At 45.4% G+C, this 26488-nt stretch overlaps 2 protein-coding genes across 5 annotated transcripts in view; one reads left to right on the top strand and one right to left on the bottom strand.

The window, feature by feature from the left end:
• Window positions 1-12290, top strand: part of LOC118936665 (potassium voltage-gated channel subfamily KQT member 1-like) — a 49208-nt gene extending 36918 nt beyond the window's left edge. For 3 of the 4 annotated variants that reach the window (XM_036981462.1, XM_036981461.1, XM_036981460.1), the window contains 5 exons: window positions 5671-5746; window positions 8098-8192; window positions 8825-8871; window positions 9643-9704; window positions 10345-12290. In XM_036981462.1, the coding sequence (XP_036837357.1) occupies window positions 5671-5746; window positions 8098-8192; window positions 8825-8871; window positions 9643-9704; window positions 10345-10578 (514 nt within the window). In that variant the 3' untranslated portion in view covers window positions 10579-12290. The other variant, XM_036981463.1, reaches the window with a different exon arrangement.
• Window positions 12291-15507: 3217 nt separating this feature from the next.
• LOC110506992 (cyclin-dependent kinase inhibitor 1B) lies at window positions 15508-16668 on the bottom strand. The gene is made up of 2 exons (XM_021586868.2): window positions 16068-16668; window positions 15508-15920 (listed from the first exon to the last, which is right to left on the bottom strand). Exons 1-2 carry the CDS (start codon window positions 16606-16608, stop codon window positions 15805-15807), a joined length of 657 nt encoding a protein of 218 aa, XP_021442543.2. The 5' UTR covers window positions 16609-16668; the 3' UTR covers window positions 15508-15804.
• Between the last annotated feature and the right edge of the window lie 9820 nt (window positions 16669-26488).

The raw sequence follows: 26488 nt of genomic DNA, 5'->3' as shown, positions 1-26488 counted from the left end.
GTAGGCTAGTTGAGAACAAGTTCTCATTTGCAACTGCGACCTGGTCAAGATAAAGCAAAGCAGTTTGACACATACAAAAACACAGATTTACACATGAAATAAACAAACATACAGTAGAAAAAGTCTATATACAGTATGTGCAAATGAGGTGAGATAAGGGAGGTAAGGCAATAAATAGGCCATGGTGGTGAAGTAATTACACTATAGCAATTAAACACTGGAATGGTAGGATGTGCAGAAGATGAATGTGCAAGTTGAGATAACTGGGGTGCAAAGGAGCAAGATAAATAAATAAATACAGTATGGGGATGAGGTAGATTGGATGGGATATTTACAGATGAGCTATGTACAGGTGCAGTGATCTGTGTGCTGCTCTGACAGCTGGTGCTTAAAGCTAGTGAGGGAGGTAAGAGTCTCTAGCTTCAGAGATTTTTGCAGTTCGTTCCAGTCATTGACAGCAGAGAAATGGAAGGAGAGGCGGCCAAAGGAAGAATTGGCTTTGTGGGTGACCAGAGAGCTATACCTGCTGGAGCGAGTGCTACGGGTGGGTGCTGCTATGGTGACCAGTGAGCTGAGATAAGTCAGGGCTTTACCTAGCAGAGACTTGTAGATGACCTGGAGCCAGTGGGTTTGGTGATGAGTGTGAAGCGAGGGCCAGCCAATGAGATCATACAGGTCGCAGTGGCGGGTAGTATATGGGGCTTTGGTGACAAAACGGATGGCACTGTGATAGACTGCATCCAATTTGCTGAGTAGAGTGTTGGAGGCTATTTTGTAAATGACATTGCCGAAGTCAAGGATCAGTAGGATGGTCAGTTTTACAAGGGTATGTTTAGCAGCATGAGTGAAGGATGCTTTGTTGTGAAATAGGAAGCCGATTCTAGATTTCATTTTTGGTTTGGAGATGTTTAATGTGAGTCTGGAAGGAGAGTTTACAGTCTAAGCCGACACCCAGGTATTTGTAGTTGTCCACATATTCTAAGTCAGAACCGTCCAGTGTAGTGATGCTAGACGGGCGGGCAGGTGCAGGCAGCGATCGGTTGAAGAGCATGCATTTAGTTTTACTTGCAATTGGCCCAGCATCATCCAGGTTTGGCCGGGGTTGGCTGTCATTGTAAATAATCATTGGCGTAGTTAAATATAGGTTAAATGTACAAAATTGTTTAAAAAAAATTAGAATCACTTTCTAGGCATATTAGACGGATTTATCCTTCACTAAAATGGCTGCCATAATCAGCACACTGTGTAACTATGAGGATCTATGACATCAGGTCCTCTAGTGATCTCTGTGTGTTATAGGCTAATGGTTTTACCCTGATACGCTACTGTCAGGTACAGTAAGGTATATCATTGGTTTATTGGGGCCTGTGACTCCAACAATGGGTGTCTACTAGCTACTGGCTATAGATAGATAGATGCAGGCTTATTATGGGCAGATTTTGCTCAGATGACACAGCAGTTATTTGAGATTTGTAAAACGTTCCTGGATCTTCCTACTGGCCTTTAATGTTTCTTGCAATTGTTTTGATGAGTTAACATGTGGTGTATTTTGACCAACAAGATAAGGTTCCTGTTTATCTTATCCTGATTGCAGTGGTGGGCAGTCGAGGAGGTAGCTCTTTTCTTTCCCATCAGGGGAGGGCACTGGAGAGCCAAGATGACTCCACAATCTTTAGCACAATGATAGCAGGGGAGGGGGCGGCCATTTTGTGATAGTGCTGCTGTTTGTAGTTTGGTTTAAGACTCCCCTCGGTCATTGACAGCTACTAGTATGAAGATAGAGTAGCACCTATAGACATTCATAACGTGGCAAGTCAAAGACGTTCCCTCATCTGGGTTGTTTTTGGCTTAAAGAAAGTAGGAGGAGTCAACGTTGCTTGTGACATCACAGTGTCAGCTGCTCTGAGATCAGAGAGAGAGGGAGTGGCTGTTTAGACCAGGGTGTTGACACCAGTAATGACATGACCTTTTCCTGTCACTTTCAGCTCCTTTCATACGCCTGCCTTGTTGTTGTCCCCAACAAACAAACAAACAAACAAACAGAAAGACAGACAGACAGACAGACACAGTCCAGACCCACACTACCAAGGTCATTTCTCCTCTTGTCACCCAAGTGTCACTTTGGTGAAAGAGGGGGAGAGATGAAGAGAGAGAAGGCAGGATTAAATCCATGGGTGTTTGTCTAGGCTAGGGGAAAAAGTTAGTGCATGGTCTTCTAGGTTTAGGCTTGGTGTGTATGGTCATGTAGGGGTGGTAAGATTACTGCAAGAGTGCAGGGACGATAGATTGAAATAGACTATTAGTTGCCTACCCAGTCACACCCCCCCCCCCCTCCCCCCTTTCAATTCCTCTTCCTCTATGGTGGATGTCCCCAGTTCCCTTTCTCAGTCCTCCCCAGATCAGAGTGGTGTGCTGCTGGCTCCCTCACTGTTCTATCAGGGTGATGAGACCAGACAGACTACAGGTTCTATCGGGGTGATGCGACCAGACAGACTACAGGTTCTATCAGGGTGATGAGACCAGACAGACTACAGGTTCTACCAGGGTGATGAGACCAGACAGACTACAGATTCTACCAGGGTGATGAGACCAGACAGACTACAGGTTCTACCAGGGTGATGAGACCAGACAGACTACAGGTTCTATCAGGGTGATGAGACCAGACAGACTACAGGTTTTATCAGGGTGATGAGGCCTGACAGAGTACAGGTTCTACCAGGGTGATGAGACCAGACAGACTACAGGTTCTACCAGGGTGATGAGGCCTGACAGAGTACAGGTTCTACCAGGGTGATGAGACCAGACAGACTACAGGTTCTATCAGGGTGATGAGGCCTGACAGAGTACAGGTTCTACCAGGGTGATGAGGCCTGACAGAGTACAGGTTCTACCAGGGTGATGAGACCAGACAGGCTACATGTTCCCTCTAATGGATGCTAAGCACCAGGACCATCCACCACTTAGTTAAAGCACCACTCTGGGCTTAGTGTTCACAACGACACTCAGAGACCGATCCACTGATGTTTTGGAAACACCCGTGTTTTTTGAGCCACTTTATCAGAGGCAAATGACAGAGACATTGAGTATAAAACATAAGTGTTTCTGAGCCACATACATATTAATCAATATATTTATTTACTGTATGTTGCAAAACCACTTAGTTGACACCCACTGGGCAAAAAGTGGTTGAATCAATGTTGTTTCCACGTCATTTCAACCGAAAAATGTTTATGTGATGACGTTCAATCACTGTGGAAAACTGATTGGTTTTGCAAAAAGCCAACATAAGGGAATTGTGTCTTTTTCACCAAAAATGTTTACCTAAATCCAATGACATAGACCATTTTTTTGTTAATTTTATATTTATTTGACGTTAGTTTACAACTCAACCAAATGTAAATCAAAACCAAACGTTAAACTTGTCTGTGTCCAGTGGGCAGTGATTGCTGTGAATGAAGCCTCATTGGATAATCAGACCTAAACTCTCTGCTGGAAGTGTAGTCTGTAGGGAATGACCCCGTCTCAATCTGGCTCCATCTGTTTATTCAGAAGAAATGAGGCCGGGGTCAATTTAGGCAGCATTTATGCTGACACACCCTGACACTCTTCAGCTACAGAATTACCCTCATGCTCTAGGACAGCGATTCTCAACTGGTGGGTCGCAACCAAAATTTGGGTCATGGGAGGTTTTGAGTGGGTCAAGGGAGGTTTTGAGTGGGTCAAGGGAGGTTTTGAGTGGGTCAAGGGAGGTTTTGAGTGGGTCAAGGGAGGTTTTGAGTGGGTCAAGGGAGGTTTTGAGTGGGTCAAGGGAGGTTTTGAGTGGGTCAAGGGAGGTTTTGAGTGGGTCATGGGAGGTTTTGAGTGGGTCAAGGGAGGTTTTGAGTGGGTCATGGGAGTATAAAATATAATAATAAGGTATGAAGAAATACTCTGAACTCAAATAACTTCAAACAAGGAGAAAGTGTGTAGACATGATAACACATATTTTTTTTATGAGTAATTTCATTTCTGAAAATGTTTTCTTCAATCACAGTATTTCCAATATAGAGCTATTATCAGTGCTATGTTTGTTGATTTTGTGGTCTCAAGCCAAGGAGTTTATTAACATTCTTCATAAGGGCAAAATGGTATTATTGACAATGAAAGAGTTGGGAATGTTGTTCCCTTGTCATATAATTGCTACATTTACTATCAATATAGCATTTGAAAATACAAATATTGTTTTCCAGATTGTATTTTGGTGATTATTTATCGCGATTCCAATATTGCGGCGCGACTGAGACGACCTGGTTCAATTTGGGTCCCCGAGGCAAAACCAGTTGAGAACCACTGTTGTAGGGTGCTGTACAAATGAATTTCCTTGTGACAGTATGGTTTACTTGACTAGTTTTGACTGGAGAATATTCCTGGATAGTTAGTAAGCAACTCCAGTGTATATAATAGGCCTTGTGTTTTAGGTTATTGTCCTGCTGAAAGGTTAATTAATTTCCCAGTGTCTGGTGGAAAGCAGACTGAACCTGGTTTTCCTCTAGGATTTTGCCTGTGTTAAGCGCCAGTTACATTTTTTTATCCTGAAAAACTCCCCAGTTCTTAACAATTACAAGCATACCCATAACATGATGCAGCCACCAGTATGCTTGAAAATATGGAGAGTAGTACTCAGTAATGTGTTCTATTGTATTTTCCCCAAACATAACACTGTGTATTCAGGACGAAAGGTGAATTGCTTTGCCACATTGTATTGAAGTATTACTTTAGTGCCTTGTTGAAAACAGATGAATGTTTTGGAATAGATATATTCTGTACAGGCGTTCTTTTTTCCACGCTGTCATTTAGATCGGTATTGTGGAGTATCTACAAATGTTGTGGATCCATCCTCAGTTTTCTCCTATCACAACCATTCAACTCTGTAGCTGTTTTAAAGTCACAATGGGCCTCATGGGGAAATCCCTGAGTGGTTTCCTTCCTTTCTGTCAACTGAGTTAGGAACGACACCTGTACCTTTGTAGTACCAATAGGTTCCCTTCTTTGTGAGGCATTGGAAAATCTCCCTGGTGTTTGTGGTTGAATCTCTGTTTGAAATTCACTGCTCGACTGACTTTACAGATAATTGTTTGTGTGGTGTAGAGAAATGAGGTAGTCATTCAAAAATATATTATTTTTGCACACAGAGTGAGTCCATGAAACTTATTATGTGACTTGTTAAGAAACTGTTTTACTCCTGAACGTATTTAGTCTTGTCATGACAAAAGGGTTGAATACTTATTTACTCAAGACATTTCATCTTTTCATTTTTAATTAATTTGTAAACAAAAATAGAAAAACACAATTCCACTTTGACATTATGGGGGTATTGTGTGTAGGCCAGTCCACTTTGACATTATGGGGGTATTGTGTGTAGGCCAGTCCACTTTGACATTATGGGGGTATTGTGTGTAGGCCAGTCCACTTTGACATTATGGGGGTATTGTGTGTAGGCCAGTCCACTTTGACATTATGGGGTATTGTGTGTAGGCCAGTGACACAGTTTTTAATTTTAAAATAATAAACATTTAATAAATGTTAAATTCAGACTGTAACACAACTAAATGTGGAAAAAGTAAAGGGGTGTGAATACTTTCTGAATACTGTGCTATAAAAAAATCCCTCATAGCCATCTCCCTCACACAGGCTGCAGGGGAGTCACAGAGCAGCTATCCACGTGATCCTACGGATGCGCTACTTTGTCGCTAAGAAGAGATTCCAGGTGGGTACGTTGTTTGTAGGAGTGTTTTTGACCAGCGGAACGATCCACTGTATTGACAGATACCACTACCTACATTCTGGTATAGGCTACCACACCTGGGTTCAAATACTATTTCAGGTATTTTAATTACTTTTCAAAACAAGTATTCAGATATAAAAGATTTTTAAAAAACAAGTAGTTGAATATTGAAATGTATTTGTAAATAGACTTGGAAAGTATAAAACAAATACTCAAATACACTGACTCGAATGCATTGAACCCATGCATTGAACCCATGCATTGAACCCCTGCATTGAACCCATGCATTGAACCCATGCATTGAACCCATGCATTGAACCCATGCATTGAACCCATGCATTGAACCCATGCATTGAACCCATGCATTTGAAAAATTTGAAAGTACTTTCACATACATTTTGGTCGACAATTATTATTATTTTTTCACAAATAACCATTCAAATCCTCAAATAAAAGTACTTGTTTTGGGCTGTTTATTTGAAAATACTTGAATACACAGAAAAAAAGTATTTAGATAAATACTCAAATGCACATGTATTTGCACCCAGGTCTACTGCTATTTCAGCTCTTTCCTCCGTCCCTCTCTACCCTAACACCATTACAATCCACTCCATACATTCACACGCCCCCCCCCTCTTCCCTCCTCTCTCGCCCCCCCCATCCTGGTTCTTTCTGCTTGCCCTCAGCAGTCAACACACAGCATATCCTGTTTTATCAGCAGGCTGTTAGCTGCAGACTAGCGCTAGATAGTGTTTGGGACAATGATGTCACGCTGATGACTGTTTACCCGCCTCTTAACGGGACTGCCTGTCCTCACGTCCTCTTAACGGGTCTGCTTGTCCTCACTTCGGTGTGACTGTTTGCCTTCCAGACAGGCTGCCTTGATCAAGTCACACCGGGACTCCAGGACAAACAGGCAGCTTCACACTGCTGTCTGAGCAGGTGTTGTGGAGCTCAGCCTAAAACTAACATAGTCAATCAATGAAGAGGCTCTTCCCTCAGGCTGAAAAGCAGGGCAGCGGACATCACTCAAGTTGTGGGTTTGCCTTTGAGTCTGTGTGTGTCTGGGTTCTCAGTAGTGTGTGTGGGGGATGGGAGGGTGGCGGTGGGGAGGATTTGGACTTGGTTTTGAATTGTAGTGTTATTGTGGTTGTGTGTATGGGCTTAGTGTTTGAGTGATCCGGCTGTCTTTAGGGTTCTAGAATACTCTGTAGTGTGTTTTCCAGGGTTTTAGTTGAAGAGACTGGTGATGTGTGTGTGTGTGTGTGTGTGTGTGTGTGTGTGTGTGTGTGTGTGTGTGTGTGTGTGTGTGTGTGTGTGTGTGTGTGTAGAATGTCGTTATGTTTGGTGTGAAGTAGGTGTGTTTGATCTGGTGACATATCTTTGGAACACCATCTACTGTGAGGCTGTGTTGAAGTACAGTAACGTCTGAGTCCACGTCAGTCGAGGCCTGAGTTCAGCTGAGGTAGCTACTCTCCTGGCTACAGGCCCACGGCTCTACCCTGTTAGCACACTGCACGGCACGCACAGAGAAACTGACTCTACAGTCAAACACACCTAGTGGCTCATGAAGGATAGATACTGGACATCAGTGGTGGAAAAAGTACCTGTCATACTTGAGTAAAAGTAAAGATACCTTCATAGAAAATGAGTGAAGTAAAAGTCACCCAGTAAAATTTTACTTGTGTATAAGTCTAAACGTATTTGGTTAAAAATAAACTTAAGTATCCAAAGTACATATCTGTGCTAAAACATACTAAAGTATAAAAAGTTAAAGTATAAATCATTCCAAATCCCTTATATTAAGCCAACCAGATGACATCATTTTTTTGTTTTTTTTAAGTTATGGAAAGCCAGAGGTTCACACCAATTAAAACACTCATGATCAATTTAGTAGGTTAACACCATGAGTGATTTAAGTCATAACTCTCAGATTAAAGTGGGTTAAAACCATGAGTTTTTTAAATCATAGTTCTCAGATTAGTGGGTTAACACCATGAGTGTTTTAAGTCATAGTTCTCAGATTAGTGGGTTAAAACCACGAGTGTTTTAAATCATAGTTCTCAGCTTTAAAGCTGCAATATGCAATTTTTTTTTGGGGGGGGTGGGGGGCGTGTCTGTGTATTGTCTTGACTGCTTTCAATAATTGTGTGTTCGTGTGGTATGACTGTCTGATGTGTTTACATCAGAGAGAGATCTTTTCATATATTCTCTAGTCTGCAACTCAAACTGTGTTAGAAAGACTCATTTTTACACGATGGCAGCTTTTTGATCTGTTGAGTTCTTTAGAGTTTTTACTGCTGAGGGTGATTAACACTGTGTGTGTTCTGCAGCAAGCACGTAAACCCTATGACGTGCGAGACGTGATCGAGCAGTATTCCCAAGGACACCTGAATCTCATGGTGCGCATCAAGGAGCTACAGAGGAGGTGGGCTGCATCTCAAACGGTCTCCTAAGTCCCGTTCATTTGAAATTGATATCAAGGTCTTTATGCGGGTTAGCTCATCCATTGCAATTAACTCACTGATAAAAGTGCATGTGACTTGCACACTACAGACCCACTGGGCATAGACATCAGTTCAACATCTAGTTTTGATTTACATTTAGTTGAGTTGTCAACTAATGTGAATACAACGTCAAATCAACAAAAACAATCACCATGTCATTAGATTTAGGTTAAAAGTTGGGTGAAAAAAAAAGATGAATGCCCTCACGTTCGTGACGTTTTGCAAAAACCAATTCGTTTTCTACGTTGATACAACGTCATCACATAGATTTTTGAGGGTTTAAATGACGTGGAAACAACGTTGTTTCAACCTGTTTTTGCCCAGTGGGGATGCAGTCTTTTTGTTGTCACTCGTCTGGGTCAAAATCCACAAAGATTTTTTTTTACTGCATTACATTGAAATAATAAATATCCTCTTTATCACCACGGAAATTACATTTTGTGTCTGACTTTCTCTCTCAGATTTTGACCCAGGTGAGTGCGGCATGCTGTGCCGTGACTGCACCTGTATATAACCCAAAGCACTGCATTCAATGTGTTTAATTCCCCTCTAGACTGGACCAGTCTCTAGGGAAGCTGACCCTGTTCCAGACTAGCTCAGGTAAACAGTCCTCTACTGTAATTTACAGAATCTTAGATTGGCTGGACACAGTGTACTATATCTCTACGGTATCTTACAGCATCTTAGATTGGCTGGACACAGTGTACTATATCTCTACGGTATCTTACAGCATCTTAGAGAGGCTGGACACAGTGTACTATATCTCTACTGTATCTTACAGAATCTTAGAGAGGCTGGACACAGTGTACTATATCTCTACTGTATCTTACAGAATCTTAGATTGGCTGGACACAGTGTACTATATCTCTACGGTATCTTACAGCATCTTAGAGAGGCTGGACACAGTGTACTATATCTCTACTGTATCTTACAGAATCTTAGAGAGGCTGGACACAGTGTACTATATCTCTACTGTATCTTACAGAATCTTAGAGGGGCTGGACACAGTGTACTATATCTCTACTGTGTCTTACAGCCTCTTAGAGGGGCTGGACACAGTGTACTATATCTCTACTGTATCTTACAGAATCTTAGGGGGGCTGGACACAGTACTATATCTCTACTGTATCTTACAGAATCTTAGAGGGGCTGGACACAGTGTACTATATCTCTACTGTATCTTACAGAATCTTAGAGGGGCTGGACACAGTACTATATCTCTACTGTATCTTACAGAATCTTAGAGGGGCTTGACACAGTACTGTATATATCTACGGTATCTTACAGCATCTTATGTCTCTTCTTGTTTCTTGTTACGTCGTCTTGTTTCGCTGTTCTATGACTTGGACCATGATGCTCCTGGGGCAAAAGACAAAGTCAAAGACAAAGGCACCAACACCATCGGCTCCAGACTCAACAGGATGGAGGACAAGGTAGGACGTTACGCCACGTTACACCCTCTGCTCTCTGAACAGAGTACGGCTACTCATCTACAAGTGTCATTTCTATTGTGCCTTTAATCAGATTTCAAAGCCCTCCATTTTGTGCCACCTTACCCACAGCCAATGATAAGCACCCAACTCAGTGACACACAGCAGCCATTTTGTGCCAAATCGGTTTGTGCCAAGTCTGTTTGACTATAGAAAAGCCACCAATTTGGTTCAACTGTGTTCAGACTGATGCTTTGCAGAGGACAGTCAGTTTTTTTTTCTCCAGCACAGAGGTCTGATAGGAGGGAATTCACTCTATACCGACATAATCAGTCCCCTAATGATACCCCTAAATAGGAGTTGAGAAACCAGGGTGGATTTTCATTTACAAAACCTTTCAAGTTTTCTATTTGTTTTGGCTTTCATTAAAACTCTTTTGATCATTTAATGAGGGATGATAATGTCTTGGTTTGTTTTCCCAAGATGAAAAGGATTTGGTTATTTGCCTGAAAAAGGCAGATAAAGAGAAAATTAGAATACACATTTCCATTTTCTGCAAAAACAGACAATAAAATAGAAAGAGTATCTATTAATTATATTATATTGATGTGTACAGCTTTTCTGTTTGTCCATCCACTTACAGATACAACGCATGGACCAGACACTCAACCAAATCGCAGAGTCCCTTACCCAGCTGTTGTCTGGGACAAGCCAGGGGCAGGGGGACATGGGGGGAGCACAGGGGCAAGGTAGGAGGAGGTCACAGGGTGGGGCAGGTGTCCCCAGCCAGGATAGCCTACCCAGCTACGAGCAGCTCTCCACCGCGACCCTCCATCCACCCCTCAACCTCAACCTCAGCCAAGACAAGAGCTCCTGAATCGACTCTCCATCCACCCCTCAACCCCAGCCTCAGCCAGGACAAGAGCTCCTGAATCGACCCTCCATCCACCCCTCAACCCCAGCCTCAGCCAGGACAAGAGCTCCTGAATCAACCATCCATCCACCCCTCAACCCCAGCCTCAGCCGGGACAAGAGCTCCTGAATCGACCATCCATCCACCCCTCAACCCCAGCCTCAGCCAGGAGAAGAGCTCCTGAATCGACCATCCATCCACCCTCAACCCCAGCCTCAGCCAGGACAAGAGCTCCTGAATTGACCCTCCATCCACCCTCAACCCCAGCCTCAGTCAAGACAAGAGCTCCTGAATCGACCATCCATCCACCCTCAACACCAGCCTCAGCCAGGACAAAAGTTCCTGAATCGACCATCCATCCACCCCTCAACCCCAGTCTCAGCCAAGAGAAGAGCTCCTGAATCGACCCTCCATCCACCCCTCAACCCCAGCCTCAGCCAGGTCAAGAGCTCCTGAATCGACCCTCCATTCACCCCTCAACCCCAGCCTCAGCCAGGACAAGAGCTCCTGAATCGACCCTCCATCCACCCTCAACCCCAGCCTCAGCCAGGACAAGAGCTCCTGATGCAGAGAAACACCAAAACCATTTTGACGCTTTCTCTCTTTGTCTTATTCTGAGATCAGTGTTCTTCATGATAATGAACCAGCTGTGTAGTGCTAGGACAAAAAACTAAATGTGCACTCAGTGGGGGCCCCAGGACCAAGTTTGGGAAACCCTGCCCTAGAGAAGAACCGTATAGACAGGAGATTTAGCAACTCTTGGAGGACAATCGAATGAAATAAAAATATTTAAAAAATATTGTTAAAAGTGGAACCAACACGATTCAGCTTTTGGCCTTTAAACAAAGATTATTTCATTTAATTCCAATGTCCTCCCAAGAGTTGCTATTTCTCCTCTCTACTTCAGTTTGCTCCTCAATTCATGCACCTTGGTTGGAGAGCGAGATAGCGAGCAGGGCTCCCTTCCCTAGAACAGAACAGCGCCTCAGCCTACAGGACAAGCCAGACAAGCTAGACACACCGACGGGACATATTTTTCATAGATCCTGGATATGATTATGATTCTGAATTCTCATTTATTGCAATTGTCAATGTTCCAGGGGGAAATGTGAGCAAGCGCCATATTCAAACGCTTTCCCCTCAATCAAAAGGAAATAAGATTAGAGTGCACATATAATAACATTATTCCGGCTGTGTAAGAGCATTGGAATGTTACAACGTCAAAAAGTAACGGTAGTGTTCTATTTGATTTGAAATATGTTGATCTGCAAAGCCAACACTTCAGTATAAAGGTAGCTATGTTTTTTGATGGTGAATATGGAATGATGTCCATACTAAAAGTAGGCAGTTATAATAACACTATGTTTTCAAAAGGCTCTCCCATGTATGTACTGTCGAAACATAAACTGAAGTGTTGGGGTCGGGGTGAGGGCTTTTATGTAGATGTTCAAATGCAATCAAATTGTGTAGCTATCCTCTTTTTATAAAGATTTTGCATTGCCAATAAATGAATGTGGCAAATATCCATAACTTCTTATTGTCAAACAATTCTGTTCAACCATGGATCTTACATCAATAATTCAGTTATAGATTATTACATCCAAGTTAGGTCATATCAATGTCCCATTGGAAGCTGTATGTGTGGAATGTGCCTTAAAGGACTATAACATTTCAGATACATTGTCCTGTCCCTTTAAAACCCACAACATTAACCTTGCCCCTGCCTCCCCCCCGGAGTAGACTCCATTCCATGAAGACCAAAGGGAGGGAAGAGTTAATTGCACCTAGATCCCCCTTCCCCTCTCATGTCTTGTGCCTTGGGGGATGGTGGATGGAAGGACCAGTGGCGTGGCTAATACCAGAGCTTTGGACAGATGACCTCAGCTGCAGCAGATGGTGACCTCATCCCGCTTGCCTTCCGGGGATCCTTCCATTCCTTCAGTAGTAGTAGGCACACAGATAAAAGAGCAGATGACCATCTGGGCCCTGCCTGCCTTCTGCCTGGGTGCTCATGACAATAGCACCCCCTCTCTAAGTGTGGTGTGTAAGTGTGGGGGTCGTTGTGGCAGTCATTGTGGTGCTTTTGGAGGTGGGTGAGGGGAGAGGAGAGAAGTGTTGCTATAGGGACACTGCTGGGTTCTAGAGCTTTGTAGAGGTCCGGTTGACTGGTCTTACTGGTCATTGTGATAAGACGGGCTTGGTATTCTGACCAACAAAGAGGGAAATAACAGCTCATGTGCTGCTCCACAAACACATCCTTTATCACGCTGGTGATCGCTACTATGTTTCAATGTTGGTCTATGATACATTCAGAATGGTCCTCATATTCTGGGTAGAGAGACAAATAAACCCCTATGCTACTGCACTAATTGGCATTGAATCAGCGACATTTAATTTATAAATTTTAAATTTTACCTTTATTTAACCAGGCAAGTCAGTTAAGTAAGTACACATTCTTATTTTCAATGACGGCCTAACTGCCTGTTCAGGGGCAGAACGACAGATTGTCAGCTCGGGGATTTGAACTTGCAACCTTCCAGTTACTAGTCCAACACTCTAACCACTAGGCTACCTTGCCAACATGTCAAGAAACATGAAGTATCTTGTCTAGAGTAAGTCAGTCATGTAGAGGGAACGTGATGTTTCTGCTATTAACATGCCCTAGTGAGCCTAGACAGAAAATGGTCCCGAATTAAGTTCTGCTGAGGTCATAATAGAATTCCATCCGTGTTTGACTTCTTAGTAGGTCTATTGATTAAATCTCACAACCATTTCATCCTAGCTTAATAAAATGGCCCGAGACAGTGTTAATACAGATGGGCCGAGACAGTATTAATGCATAGATGGTCTTTCATCCTTTTGATTCCATTATAATAACATCTGCTACAGTGCAGACCAAACTATTACCAATTAAAGCTGCTTGTCCACGTGTGGTGTGTCATATAGTCTCCCCTACAGGCAGATCAACTGTCACTGTATCACACACACTGGACAAAGGAGAGGGAACAAAGTTACATCATGAAGGGAATTATATCAGTGGGTGGGCAATGACAAGCCCTTGGGACAGATTTAATGAAACATTGATGGTAAAGTTGGATGCCTTGGGGCGACACAATATAGACCATCTGTTATGGGAGGAAAGTGCACTAGTCCGGGCAGAATTCAGTCTACACTACTGCAGGTACAGACTATAATATGGACAACTCCATTAAATATAGAACCAAAATGAACTATTAAATGCTGTGAAAAAGTGACTATAGTCAATAAACATATAATACAACACTACTGTGTACTAGACTAGTTTATTCGTTGTTCATTCATGTCTAAAGACGTATCTGAAGTAAAGATAGTGTATAAAGATAAATATTGTATAAATATAAATACATCTATAATTTATAAAGATAGTGCCATTTTTTTAAACTAATAAGTGTTTTTTCTGTGTAGCCCATAGATCTTAATTGGTTAGGCCTACAGATAGAACGAAGGGCTAATAGAGTTTGGAACTAAAAATAACCATTCGAATGGGTTTCGGCACGAGAAGTAAGAATAATACTACGCATTTAACTGAAAAAGAAGAATGTAACTTTGTCAGTAAAACGCGGGGGGTCTGGGAGCGTTCATTTTGCCACCAATCCGCATTTGCAGGTGAAAGAAATGGCACACTCTTTCTCCACATGTCCCTTCTTCCATGTCGCAAGCCCCGATGCCAGATGGCCACTTAAATTCTTCAGGGTATTGTTCTTTTCCTGCTCTATGGCCAATCCTTGAGACGTGCGAACCTTAAATTGTCCTGCAAATCTCCCATCCTCCCACTGCGTAATGTATATGCGCGCATCGCTCATGGATCTATTACTTCCTGTTGTTGCACGATTGCTTTTGCAGTCACTATTGACTTAAGTATATGCATTACATTACCATATAGTCACGCTTACTCATTCTTCTCACAATAAAACAACTATTAGTTTATACTTTATTCTCTCACTAGAACCAGACCAAATCTAATACATTTCATTGTGGTTGATGTATTCATGTCTATTTTATAGGGACCGTTAGGTCAATAATTTCAAAGACACATTACATAATCTCTACCGTCAGACGTAGGTTAAGATTTATTTTTAAAGGTATTGCACTTCTAAACTTTAAAAAAATATTTTTGTATTATTTTTATGTACAGACGTATTTTCTTTATAAAAGATACGTTAAATAGTGTGCACCTGCCCTTAACTGTTGGTCATCTTCATAGCCTGATATTGAAAAGCGAAAGCACTTGGAGTTAATACAGAAATTGAAAAGAAACGGCAATCATTTGTGTAAGTCTTGATCACGTGTTACATTGTTTGGTTTTATTACTATACAGCCGTTTTAGGTGTTAAGGCACAAATCAGAGAGATCTTCCCCGATACCCTGTTAAGGCATAGTCAATCGGAAACCCCCCCACATTGGTCTGTGCTTACATACTGTAGAATGGATGAGTTGATTTGCATATCGACAGTGAGGGTAATAGCATCTGCGATGGTAATTAGGTTATAGTGTGTCTGCTGTTCTATGTGCGCACGCCATGTGTCCATGCGGGATTATGCACAGCAAGTGAAAGTTCGTGATTGGTGTATCTACCAAAAAGGCACAATGCAGACTGATTTTATTTTCTTGAACAATGCCCATGGACACAACGTATTAATTCAGTGTAGGGCTAGTCTATAGGTCTACTGCTGCTACAATTTGTTGAGGCACTCTTCAAGTGCTGTCAAATGGAACGACTGCTGCTCTTATTGTTTCTCTAGTGTGTGTGAGGGGTGGGCATGGGCAGGTGGTGTCCCTGTTCACCTCGTTAGCACACTGATAGTCGTTTTGAGGTCTCACTAATTCAATAATAAAATGAGCAGAACGTCAGCAAAATGTAAACTAAATCGTTTTTTTTAATAGTATTTTTCACGGATACAAGTCAACAGACAAACAATATCTCATAAACCTTAGTTGAATTAAACACATTTGAAACTTAAATAAAATAAATTAAACAATATTTTAAATAAAGACAATACATTGTTACTTTGGCACAAACATAGGCCAACATATTTTGGATGGTTACTCCATCTTTTTTTTTGTCCAAGACAGACAATAATAATAACATAACAAAAAGAGGCAGATTGCCTAAGTGGAAAATTAGGCTATGGTACGATTTGTCCACGTTGTTTATCGAATTATTTGAGCTTTGCGTGGCGTTTGTTCAAGAGGAATTGAGAGGGAAGAATTGGGCTGGATGCTCTTCATCTCTGACGTTGATCTTCTCCTTCTCTTTGGGAAAAAATCTGCGGGGAAGAAATGTAGAACGGTTAGTCTTTAATTCACATTAGAGTCAATCATACGAGAACATCGTCGTTATGTAGTCGGCAAGCCATTGAAACGAGTTGCTTATTAAGGAGTTATATAGCGTTACCAAGAAAAAGTAGACCTACCTGTAATTTGAGTAACGTTGACTGCACGTTCATAAGATGTCCTCGACCTCTTACGCCGAATACATTGTGTTGATTTGGAGTTCAATTTCTTCGTATTGGGGGAATTGGACCAATTCTCTTGGTTAACTTCGTTGGAACAAAGTGCAGTCTGTTCACAGTCTGATAGAGGGGTTTGGTTGAGGCAACAACCACGCACATTATCAGTGACAACCTCTGCGCTATAGTCGGTGTTTGATGTCACAACCTGAACCCTCATGTCTCCAACTTCCGTCGACTCCTGGTAGAAGGCAGGTGTGGAGTCCGCTGACATTCCTTCCCATTCGTAACTCCCGGGAATCGGTGTGTCTGTCTCGAAGTGGAAATTCCATCGACGCTGGTCTCGTTCAGATATTTCCTTCAGCTTCGCCTTCAACTCGCGGTTCAGCGCATCATGGTCGACGGGTCCAAATAAGTTCCGACAAACGCTTGAATGGCGACGGGGAAGAGTTGCTCTCTGTGCCACCGCGCTCTCCAAACCAGTTGGCGTCTGAAAGTTTGTCATGACGTCCTGCAATATGTCCAGTCTTGAAGAAATACGAAATGGATTCACACTGGGCTGTTTCACCTAACTACAACGTAACTGCAACTACTGATATAATGTGGATATAGGAAGGCTATTTAAAGACCAGAGGATGCCGCCTATATAATGGCAGGTCTTGCTTATTGGTTGCCCCTTGGTTTATTCACGCCCCTTTCTTGCTGGGAGGTATTTGGAACGGCGCCAAATGAGGTTGACTTTTTGCCTCCTTGCGAGGGGTTTGATGATGTAACCTTTCTGCACTGCAGGAGGGATTGTAGCCTCCACGTCGACATCGTGGAAGGTCCGCGTTATAGTTGGATTTAAATGTAAAGCCAATCAGCAGAGACTGAAGCCACGGTAAACCCTGCATTTATTTTAGTTATTTTTTATTTAACCAGGCAAGTCAGAACAAATTCTTATTGACAATGAAGGTCTACCCCGGCCAAACCCAGACGACGCGGGGCCAATTGTGCGCAGCCCTATCGGACTCCCAATCACGGCCGGATGTGATACAGCCTGGATTCGAACCAGGGACTGCGATGCAGTGCCTTAGGCCGCTGCGCCACTCGGGAACCCCTTTTGGCGGGTGGCCTGCTTTGTCTGAGTAGTCTCATAGCTGGATTGAAATGTAAAAGGAATGAGCGGAGACGGCATTAACTGTAAACGCTGTTATATCAGCTCAATCGGAAATTGCCTTTACATTTCATTGCAGATCTCATGCGATATTTCCGCGATACGGATTGATTCCAGCCTTTAATAAATGCGGCTATTTTAAATGGTTTTAAACCGGGTTGGCCTTTACCTTTTAACAAAACAACTTTGCTTCGAAAATGTGTCTTATCCTCAGTGGAACAGATAAACAGCTAATAGGTTTCAGAACATTATGAGTTTATTAGAAGCATGTTCAAATGATAGACGAGGATATGCTTGTCAATATACTGGTTATTACCAGTATTTATTACGCTCTGTTTATTAATTACTTTAGGCGTTTCAGTCTATCCAAGCTGAAGGACAATTTGGAGAAATACATATCTAATGAAAACTTGGATGGATTCAAGCTGAAAATTGTGTGGTGTCGTGGCCTGTCAAAAGGGGACCGTCAGGCTCTCCCAGAAGTTTGGTTGGTGCGTAAATTCAGATAAGCAAAAACGTGTAATGGGTCCAAACTCAAAAAGATGTCACAAATTAATTTGTTATTATTTTCACTTCATCATGGATAGCGTAGACCAGGCCAGGGCAATTCCAGTCCTCAGGGGCCTGAATGGTGTCACTTTCTCCCATCCCTAGAAACACACCTGATTTAAACTAATTTAACTGAAGATCAGTTAAAAAATGGGACTGACAGACAGGTGTGTTAGCTGGGACTGACAGACAGGTGTGTTAGCTGGGACTGACTGACAGGTGTGTTAGCTGGGACTGACAGACAGGTGTGTTAGCTGGGACTGACAGACAGGTGTGTTAGCTGGGACTGACTGACAGGTGTGTTAGCTGGGACTGACAGACAGGTGTGTTAGCTGGCACTGACTGACAGGTGTGTTAGCTGGGACTGACTGACAGGTGTGTTAGCTGGGACTGACAGACAGGTGTGTTAGCTGGGACTGACAGACAGGTGTGTTAGCTGGGACTGACTGACAGGTGTGTTAGCTGGGACTGACTGACAGGTGTGTTAGCTGGGACTGACAGACAGGTGTGTTAGCTGGGACTGACAGACAGGTGTGTTAGCTGGGACTGACAGACAGGTGTGTTAGCTGGGACTGACTGACAGGTGTGTTAGCTGGGACTGACTGACAGGTGTGTTAGCTGGGACTGACTGACAGGTGTGTTAGCTGGGACTGACAGACAGGTGTGTTAGCTGGGACTGACTGACAGGTGTGTTAGCTGGGACTGACTGACAGGTGTGTTAGCTGGGACTGACAGACAGGTGTGTTAGCTGGGACTGACTGACAGGTGTGTTAGCTGGGACTGACTGACAGGTGTGTTAGCTGGGACTGACTGACAGGTGTGTTAGCTGGGACTGACTGACAGGTGTGTTAGCTGGGACTGACTGACAGGTGTGTTAGCTGGGACTGACTGACAGGTGTGTTAGCTGGGACTGACTGACAGGTGTGTTAGCTGGGACTGACTGACAGGTGTGTTAGCTGGGACTGACTGACAGGTGTGTTAGCTGGGACTGACTGACAGGTGTGTTAGCTGGGACTGACTGACAGGTGTGTTAGCTGGGACTGACAGACAGGTGTGTTAGCTGGGACTGACTGACAGGTGTGTTAGCTGGGACTGACTGACAGGTGTGTTAGCTGGGACTGACAGACAGGTGTGTTAGCTGGGACTGACTGACAGGTGTGTTAGCTGGGACTGACTGACAGGTGTGTTAGCTGGGACTGACTGACAGGTGTGTTAGCTGGGACTGACTGACAGGTGTGTTAGCTGGGACTGACTGACAGGTGTGTTAGCTGGGACTGACTGACAGGTGTGTTAGCTGGGACTGACTGACAGGTGTGTTAGCTGGGACTGACTGACAGGTGTGTTAGCTGGGACTGACTGACAGGTGTGTTAGCTGGGACTGACTGACAGGTGTGTTAGCTGGGACTGACAGACAGGTGTGTTAGCTGGGACTGACAGACAGGTGTGTTAGCTGGGACTGACTGACAGGTGTGTTAGCTGGGACTGACAGGTGTGTTAGCTGGGACTGACAGGTGTGTTAGCTGGGACTGACAGACAGGTGTGTTAGCTGGGACTGACTGACAGGTGTGTTAGCTGGGACTGACTGACAGGTGTGTTAGCTGGGACTGACTGACAGGTGTGTTAGCTGGGACTGACTGACAGGTGTGTTAGCTGGGACTGACTGACAGGTGTGTTAGCTGGGACTGACTGACAGGTGTGTTAGCTGGGACTGACTGACAGGTGTGTTAGCTGGGACTGACTGACAGGTGTGTTAGCTGGGACTGACTGACAGGTGTGTTAGCTGGGACTGACTGACAGGTGTGTTAGCTGGGACTGACAGTTGTGTTAGCTGGGACTGGGGGAAAAGTGTGACACCAATCAGGCCCTGAGGACTGGAGTTGTCCAAACCTGGTGAAGACAGACGTTTCTGCTTTGCAGCCTTCTTCAGTGTGTAGGTACAAACCTTTTCCATTCACCACAGTATTTATAGGGAACACAGGTGACCAACCGATGAGCAGCAGGTGCTTCTAATCAGGGTTGCCACTCACCTGCCAATCAAAAGGGATGTGGCTTCTCTGGTCTACCTGTATACAAGTTAAAATGTTCAACATAAATAAAATGTTCTTCATATACCTATGGGGTTTAGCATCAGATAAAGATAGAAGACCCATCAACCATGTTTCATTAAAACCAACCTAAGACCACATTAGACCAGCCTGGAGCTGTTTATTTGTGACTTTATGGTGATATACTGACCCCCAGTGGCAAGTATTATAGCATCCACAACCTAACCTGTTGTCGGTCCCATTTGGGAGGCACAGGGGCTTGTTCAGGTGAAGGCAATTTTACAATAACATAGAAATACATTGTGAAGAGCAGATATGATTCCCATGTGGACCAGGGAATGTCATCTGCTTTATGTGACATCAGTTGTTGTATCATATCCGTTATTGTATTATATCGTATTATTGTATTATGTTGTTGTATTGTTGTCTCTACCTTCTTGTCCTTTGTGCTGTTGTCTGGGCCCAATAATGTTTGTACCATGTTTTGGGCTGCTACCATGTTGTTGTTGCTACCATGCTTTGTTGTTGTCTTAGGTCTCTCTTTATGTAGTATTGTGTTGTCTCTCTTGTCGTGATGTGTGTTATGTCCTATATTTATATGTTTTTCTTTAAAAAAAAATCCCAGGCCCCGTCCCCACCAGAGGCCTTTTACCTTTTGGTAGGCCGTCATTGTAAATAAGAATGTGTTCTTAACTGACTTGCCTAGTTAACTGATATTTTATTTAACCTTTATTTATCTGATAGTTATCAGTTAATGTATTAGAACTGTTATCCGTTGTTGTATCATATCCGTTATCCGTTGTTGTATCATATCCGTTATCCGTTATTATATCATATCCGTTATCTGCTGGTTGTATCATATCCGTTATCTGCTGGTTGTATCATATCCGTTATCTGCTGGTTGTATCATATCCGTTATCCGTTGGTTGTATCATATACAGGGGGGTACCGGTACAGAATCAATGTGGAGACTACAGTGGGGCAAAAAAGTATTTAGTCAGCCACCAATTGTGCAAGTTCTCCCACTTAAAAAGATGAGGCCTGTAATTTTCATCATAGGTACACTTCAACTATTGCAGACAAAATGAGAAAAAAAAATCCAGAAAATCACATTGTAGGGATTTTTAATGAATTTATTTGCAAATTATGGTGGAAAATAAGCCTCGGTCTGTGGTGGTATGTAGACAGCTACGACAAATACAGATGAAAACTCTAGGTAGATAGTATGGGCTACACCTTATCATGAGATACTTTACCTCAGGCGAGCATAACCTCGAGACTTCCTTAGATATCGTGCACCAGCGGTTATTTACAAAAATACATAGTCCGCCAGCATAACCACCGCCACCACCGCTACTAGCATAACCACCGCCACCACCACCACCACCACTAGAATAACCGCCACCACCACTAGCATAACCACCGCCACCACTAGCATAACCGCCACCACCACTAGCATAACCACCGCCACCACCAGCATAACCACCGCCACCACTAGAATAACCACCGCCACCACCAGCATAACCACCGCCACCACTAGCATAACCACCGCCACTAGCATAACCACCGCCACTAGCATAACCACCACCACCACTAGCATAACCACCGCTACTAGCATAACCGCCACCACCACTAGCATAACCACCGCCACCACCACCACCACTAGAATAACCACCGCTACTAGCATAACCACCGCCACTAGCATAACCACCGCCACTAGCATAACCACCGCCACCACTAGCATAACCACCGCCACCACTAGCATAACCACCGCCACCACCAGCATAACCACCGCCACCACCAGCATAACCACCGCCACCACCAGCATAACCACCGCCACCACCAGCATAACCACCGCCACCACCAGCATAACCACCGCCACCACCAGCATAACCACCGCCACCACCAGCATAACCACCGCCACCACTAGCATAACCACCGCCACCACCAGCATAACCACCGCCACCACCAGCATAACCACCGCCACCACTAGCATAACCACCGCCACCACTAGCATAACCACCGCCACCACTAGCATAACCACCACCACCACTAGAATAACCACCGCCACCACCGCTACTAGCATAACCGCCACCACCACTAGCATAACCACCGCCACCACCACCACTAGAATAACCACCGCTACTAGCATAACCACCGCCGCCACTAGCATAACCACCGCCACTAGCATAACCACCGCCGCCACTAGCATAACCACCGCCGCCACTAGCATAACCACGGCCGCCACTAGCATAACCACCGCCACTAGCATAACCACCACCACCACCACTAGAATAACCACCGCTACTAGCATAACCACCGCCACCACTAGCATAACCACCACCACCACTAGCATAACCACCGCTACTAGCATAACCACCGCCACTAGCATAACCACCGCCACTAGCATAACCACCGCCACTAGCATAACCACCGCCACTAGCATAACCACCGCCACCACCAGCATAACCACCGCCACCACCAGCATAACCACCGCTACTAGCATAACCACCGCCACTAGCATAACCACCGCCACTAGCATAACCACCGCCACTAGCATAACCACCGCCACTAGCATAACCACCGCCACTAGCATAACCACCGCCACTAGCATAACCACCGCCACCACCAGCATAACCACCGCTACTAGCATAACCACCGCCACTAGCATAACCACCGCCACCACTAGCATAACCACTGCCACCACTAGCATAACCACCGCCACCACTAGCATAACCACTGCCACCACTAGCATAACCACCGCCACCACTAGCATAACCACCGCCACCACCAGCATAACCACCGCCACCACTAGAATAACCACCGCCACCACCGCTACTAGCATAACCGCCACCACCACTAGCATAACCACCGCCACCACCACCACTAGAATAACCACCGCCACCACTAGCATAACCACCGCCACCACTAGCATAACCACTGCCACCACTAGCATAACCACCGCCACCACTAGCATAACCACCGCCACCACCGCTACTAGCATAACCGCCACCACCACCACCACTAGAATAACCACCACCGCCACTAGCATAACCACCACCGCCACTAGCATAACCACCGCCACTAGCATAACCACCGCCACCACTAGAATAACCACCGCCACCACTAGCATAACCACCGCCACCACTAGCATAACCACCACCACCACTAGCATAACCACCGCCACTAGCATAACCACCGCCACTAGCATAACCACCGCCACTAGCATAACCACCGCCACTAGCATAACCACCGCCACTAGCATAACCACCGCCACCACTAGCATAACCACCGCCACCACTAGAATAACCACCACCACCACCACCACCACTAGAATAACCACCACCACCACCACCACTAGAATAACCACCGCCACCACCGCTACTAGCATAACCGCCACCACCACTAGCATAACCACCGCCACCACCACCACTAGAATAACCACCACCGCCACTAGCATAACCACCGCCACTAGCATAACCACCGCCACTACTAGCATAACCACCACCACCACTAGCATAACCACCACCACCACTAGCATAACCACCGCCACTAGCATAACCACCGCCACCACTAGCATAACCACCGCCACCACAAGCATAACCGCCGCCACCACTAGCATAACCGCCGCCACCACTAGCATAACCGCCGCCACCACTAGCATAACCGCCGCCACCACTAGCATAACCGCCGCCACCACTAGCATAACCGCCGCCACCACTAGCATAACCACCGCCACCACTAGCATAACCACCGCCACCACTAGCATAACCACCGCCACTAGCATAACCACCGCCACCACTAGCATAACCACCGCCACCACTAGCATAACCACCGCCACCACTAGCATAACCACCGCCACCACTAGCATAACCACCGCCACCACTAGCATAACCACCGCCACCACTAGCATAACCACCGCCACCACTAGAATAACCACCGCCACCACTAGCATAACCACCGCCACCACTAGCATAACCACCACCACCACTAGCATAACCACCGCCACTAGCATAACCACCGCCACTAGCATAACCACCGCCACTAGCATAACCACCGCCACTAGCATAACCACCGCCACTAGCATAACCACCGCCACTAGCATAACCACCGCCACCACTAGCATAACCACCGCCACCACTAGAATAACCACCACCACCACTAGAATAACCACCGCCACCACCGCTACTAGCATAACCGCCACCACCACTAGCATAACCACCGCCACCACCACCACTAGAATAACCACCACCGCCACTAGCATAACCACCACCGCCACTAGCATAACCGCCGCCACCACTAGCATAACCGCCGCCACCACTAGCATAACCGCCGCCACCACTAGCATAACCGCCGCCACCACTAGCATAACCGCCGCCACCACTAGCATAACCGCCGCCACCACTAGCATAACCGCCGCCACCACTAGCATAACCACCGCCACCACTAGCATAACCACCGCCACCACTAGCATAACCACCGCCACCACTAGCATAACCACCGCCACCACTAGCATAACCACCGCCACCACTAGCATAACCACCGCCACCACTAGCATAACCACCGCCACCACTAGCATAACCACCGCCACCACTAGCATAACCGCCGCCACCACTAGCATAACCGCCGCCACCACTAGCATAACCGCCGCCACCACTAGCATAACCGCCACCACCACTAGCATAACCACCGCCACTAGCATAACCACCGCCACTAGCATAACCACCGCCACTAGCATAACCACCGCCACTAGCATAACCACCACCACCACTAGCATAACCACCGCCACTAGCATAACCACCGCCACTAGCATAACCACCGCCACTAGCATAACCACCGCCACTAGCATAACCACCACCACCACTAGCATAACCACCGCTACTAGCATAACCGCCACCACCACTAGCATAACCACCGCCACTAGCATAACCACCGCCACTAGCATAACCGCCGCCACTAGCATAACCGCCGCCACTAGCATAACCGCCGCCACCACTAGCATAACCACCGCCACCACTAGCATAACCACCGCCACCACTAGCATAACCACCTCCACTAGCATAACCACCGCCACTAGCATAACCACCGCCACTAGCATAACCACCGCCACTAGCATAACCACCGCTACTAGCATAACCACCGCCACTAGCATAACCACCGCCACTAGCATAACCGCCACCACCACTAGCATAACCACCGCCACCACCGCTACTAGCATAACTGCCACCACCACCCCTACTAGCATAACCACCGCCACCACTAGCATAACCACCGCCACCACCCCTACTAGCATAACCACCGCCACCACTAGCATAACCACCGCCACCGCCACCACTAGAATAACCACCGCCACCACCGCTACTAGCATAACCGCCACTACCACTAGCATAACCACCGCCACCACCCCTACTAGCATAACCACCACCACCGCTACTAGCATAACCACCACCACCACTAGAATAACCACCGCCACCACCGCTACTAGCATAACCGCCACCACCACTAGCATAACCACCGCCACCACCCCTACTAGCATAACCACCGCCACCCCCGCTTGCAGCACAACCACCTCCACTAGCAGCACAACCACCACTAATAGCAGCACACCCACCACCACCACACCCACCCACCGCTAGCAGCACAACCACCCACCACCAATAGCAGCACACCCACCCACCCACCATACATGCCCTCTGAGGACAGTGAGCTGAAGGACACTGACAGAGACATTCTATGGGCGGAGCTTCACAGAGCAGTTAGGATCATACATGCCCTCTGAGGACAGTGAGCCGAAGGACAGTGACAGGAAGAATGGACCCCAGAAGCAGTTTTGAGAAGCAGTGAAATACTAGTTTATGACTAACTTGTATTTTCTTATGAAAAGAGCACCTTTGTTCTACTATTTTCCCCTTAACAAATGTACCCTTATGACACCGTGTTGCCCTGAGGCAAAAAAAAGGATGAAATATACTTTAGGGGTGAAAAACCTAAATGTGTTATGTGGATCTTTGCCCATAACTTGTCCAAACGACTGCCATGATCCAGATACATTTTACTGAGTGGCCAAATACAGTAATAAGCTGAAGCTGCTTGTTTTTGCTGTGCAGGCATGGGCCTCGAATCTCTTCCCATTTCTGATGATCATCTTTTACCAGGCATCCTATGCAAATGAGCACCGTCAAGTAATGTTGACTCCGATGCAAATTCTTAATCGCTGCCAGTAGGAGACAAATCTTTTATGGTTCTTTTCCAGCAGTCTAATCTCATCTGACAGCCAACCCTCAGCTCAGTCTAGGGAAGAATATAGGTTAAATGCAGCAGTCTAATCTCATCTGACAGCCAACCCTCAGCCCTGAGCTGAGTGGCATCCATCGATTGAGAAGAAAAATAAAAGCCAACTACTCCTTTCAGTTACATGGAGAAAGTTTTTCTGGTATTCAACTTCGCAGCCAATGAGGTTAACCTCTCCTCCTCTCCCTGTCCATCTAACTCCCTCTGATAACATCCAGTCTCATTTAATTCACATCCTTATAAGAGCTGTCCTATTAAGGTACATAGTGCAGCAGTTACATTTTCCTTTGAATATAGTTGGTAGTGATGTGTATTGATAAAGGGTGCTGACAGTGTGATATAGT

This window comes from Oncorhynchus mykiss, chromosome 6, assembly GCF_013265735.2.
Source record: "Oncorhynchus mykiss isolate Arlee chromosome 6, USDA_OmykA_1.1, whole genome shotgun sequence".
Lineage (NCBI taxonomy): Eukaryota > Metazoa > Chordata > Actinopteri > Salmoniformes > Salmonidae > Oncorhynchus > Oncorhynchus mykiss.
Note: the sequence above shows the minus strand (reverse complement) of the source record. Positions and strands in the feature narration are given on the sequence as shown.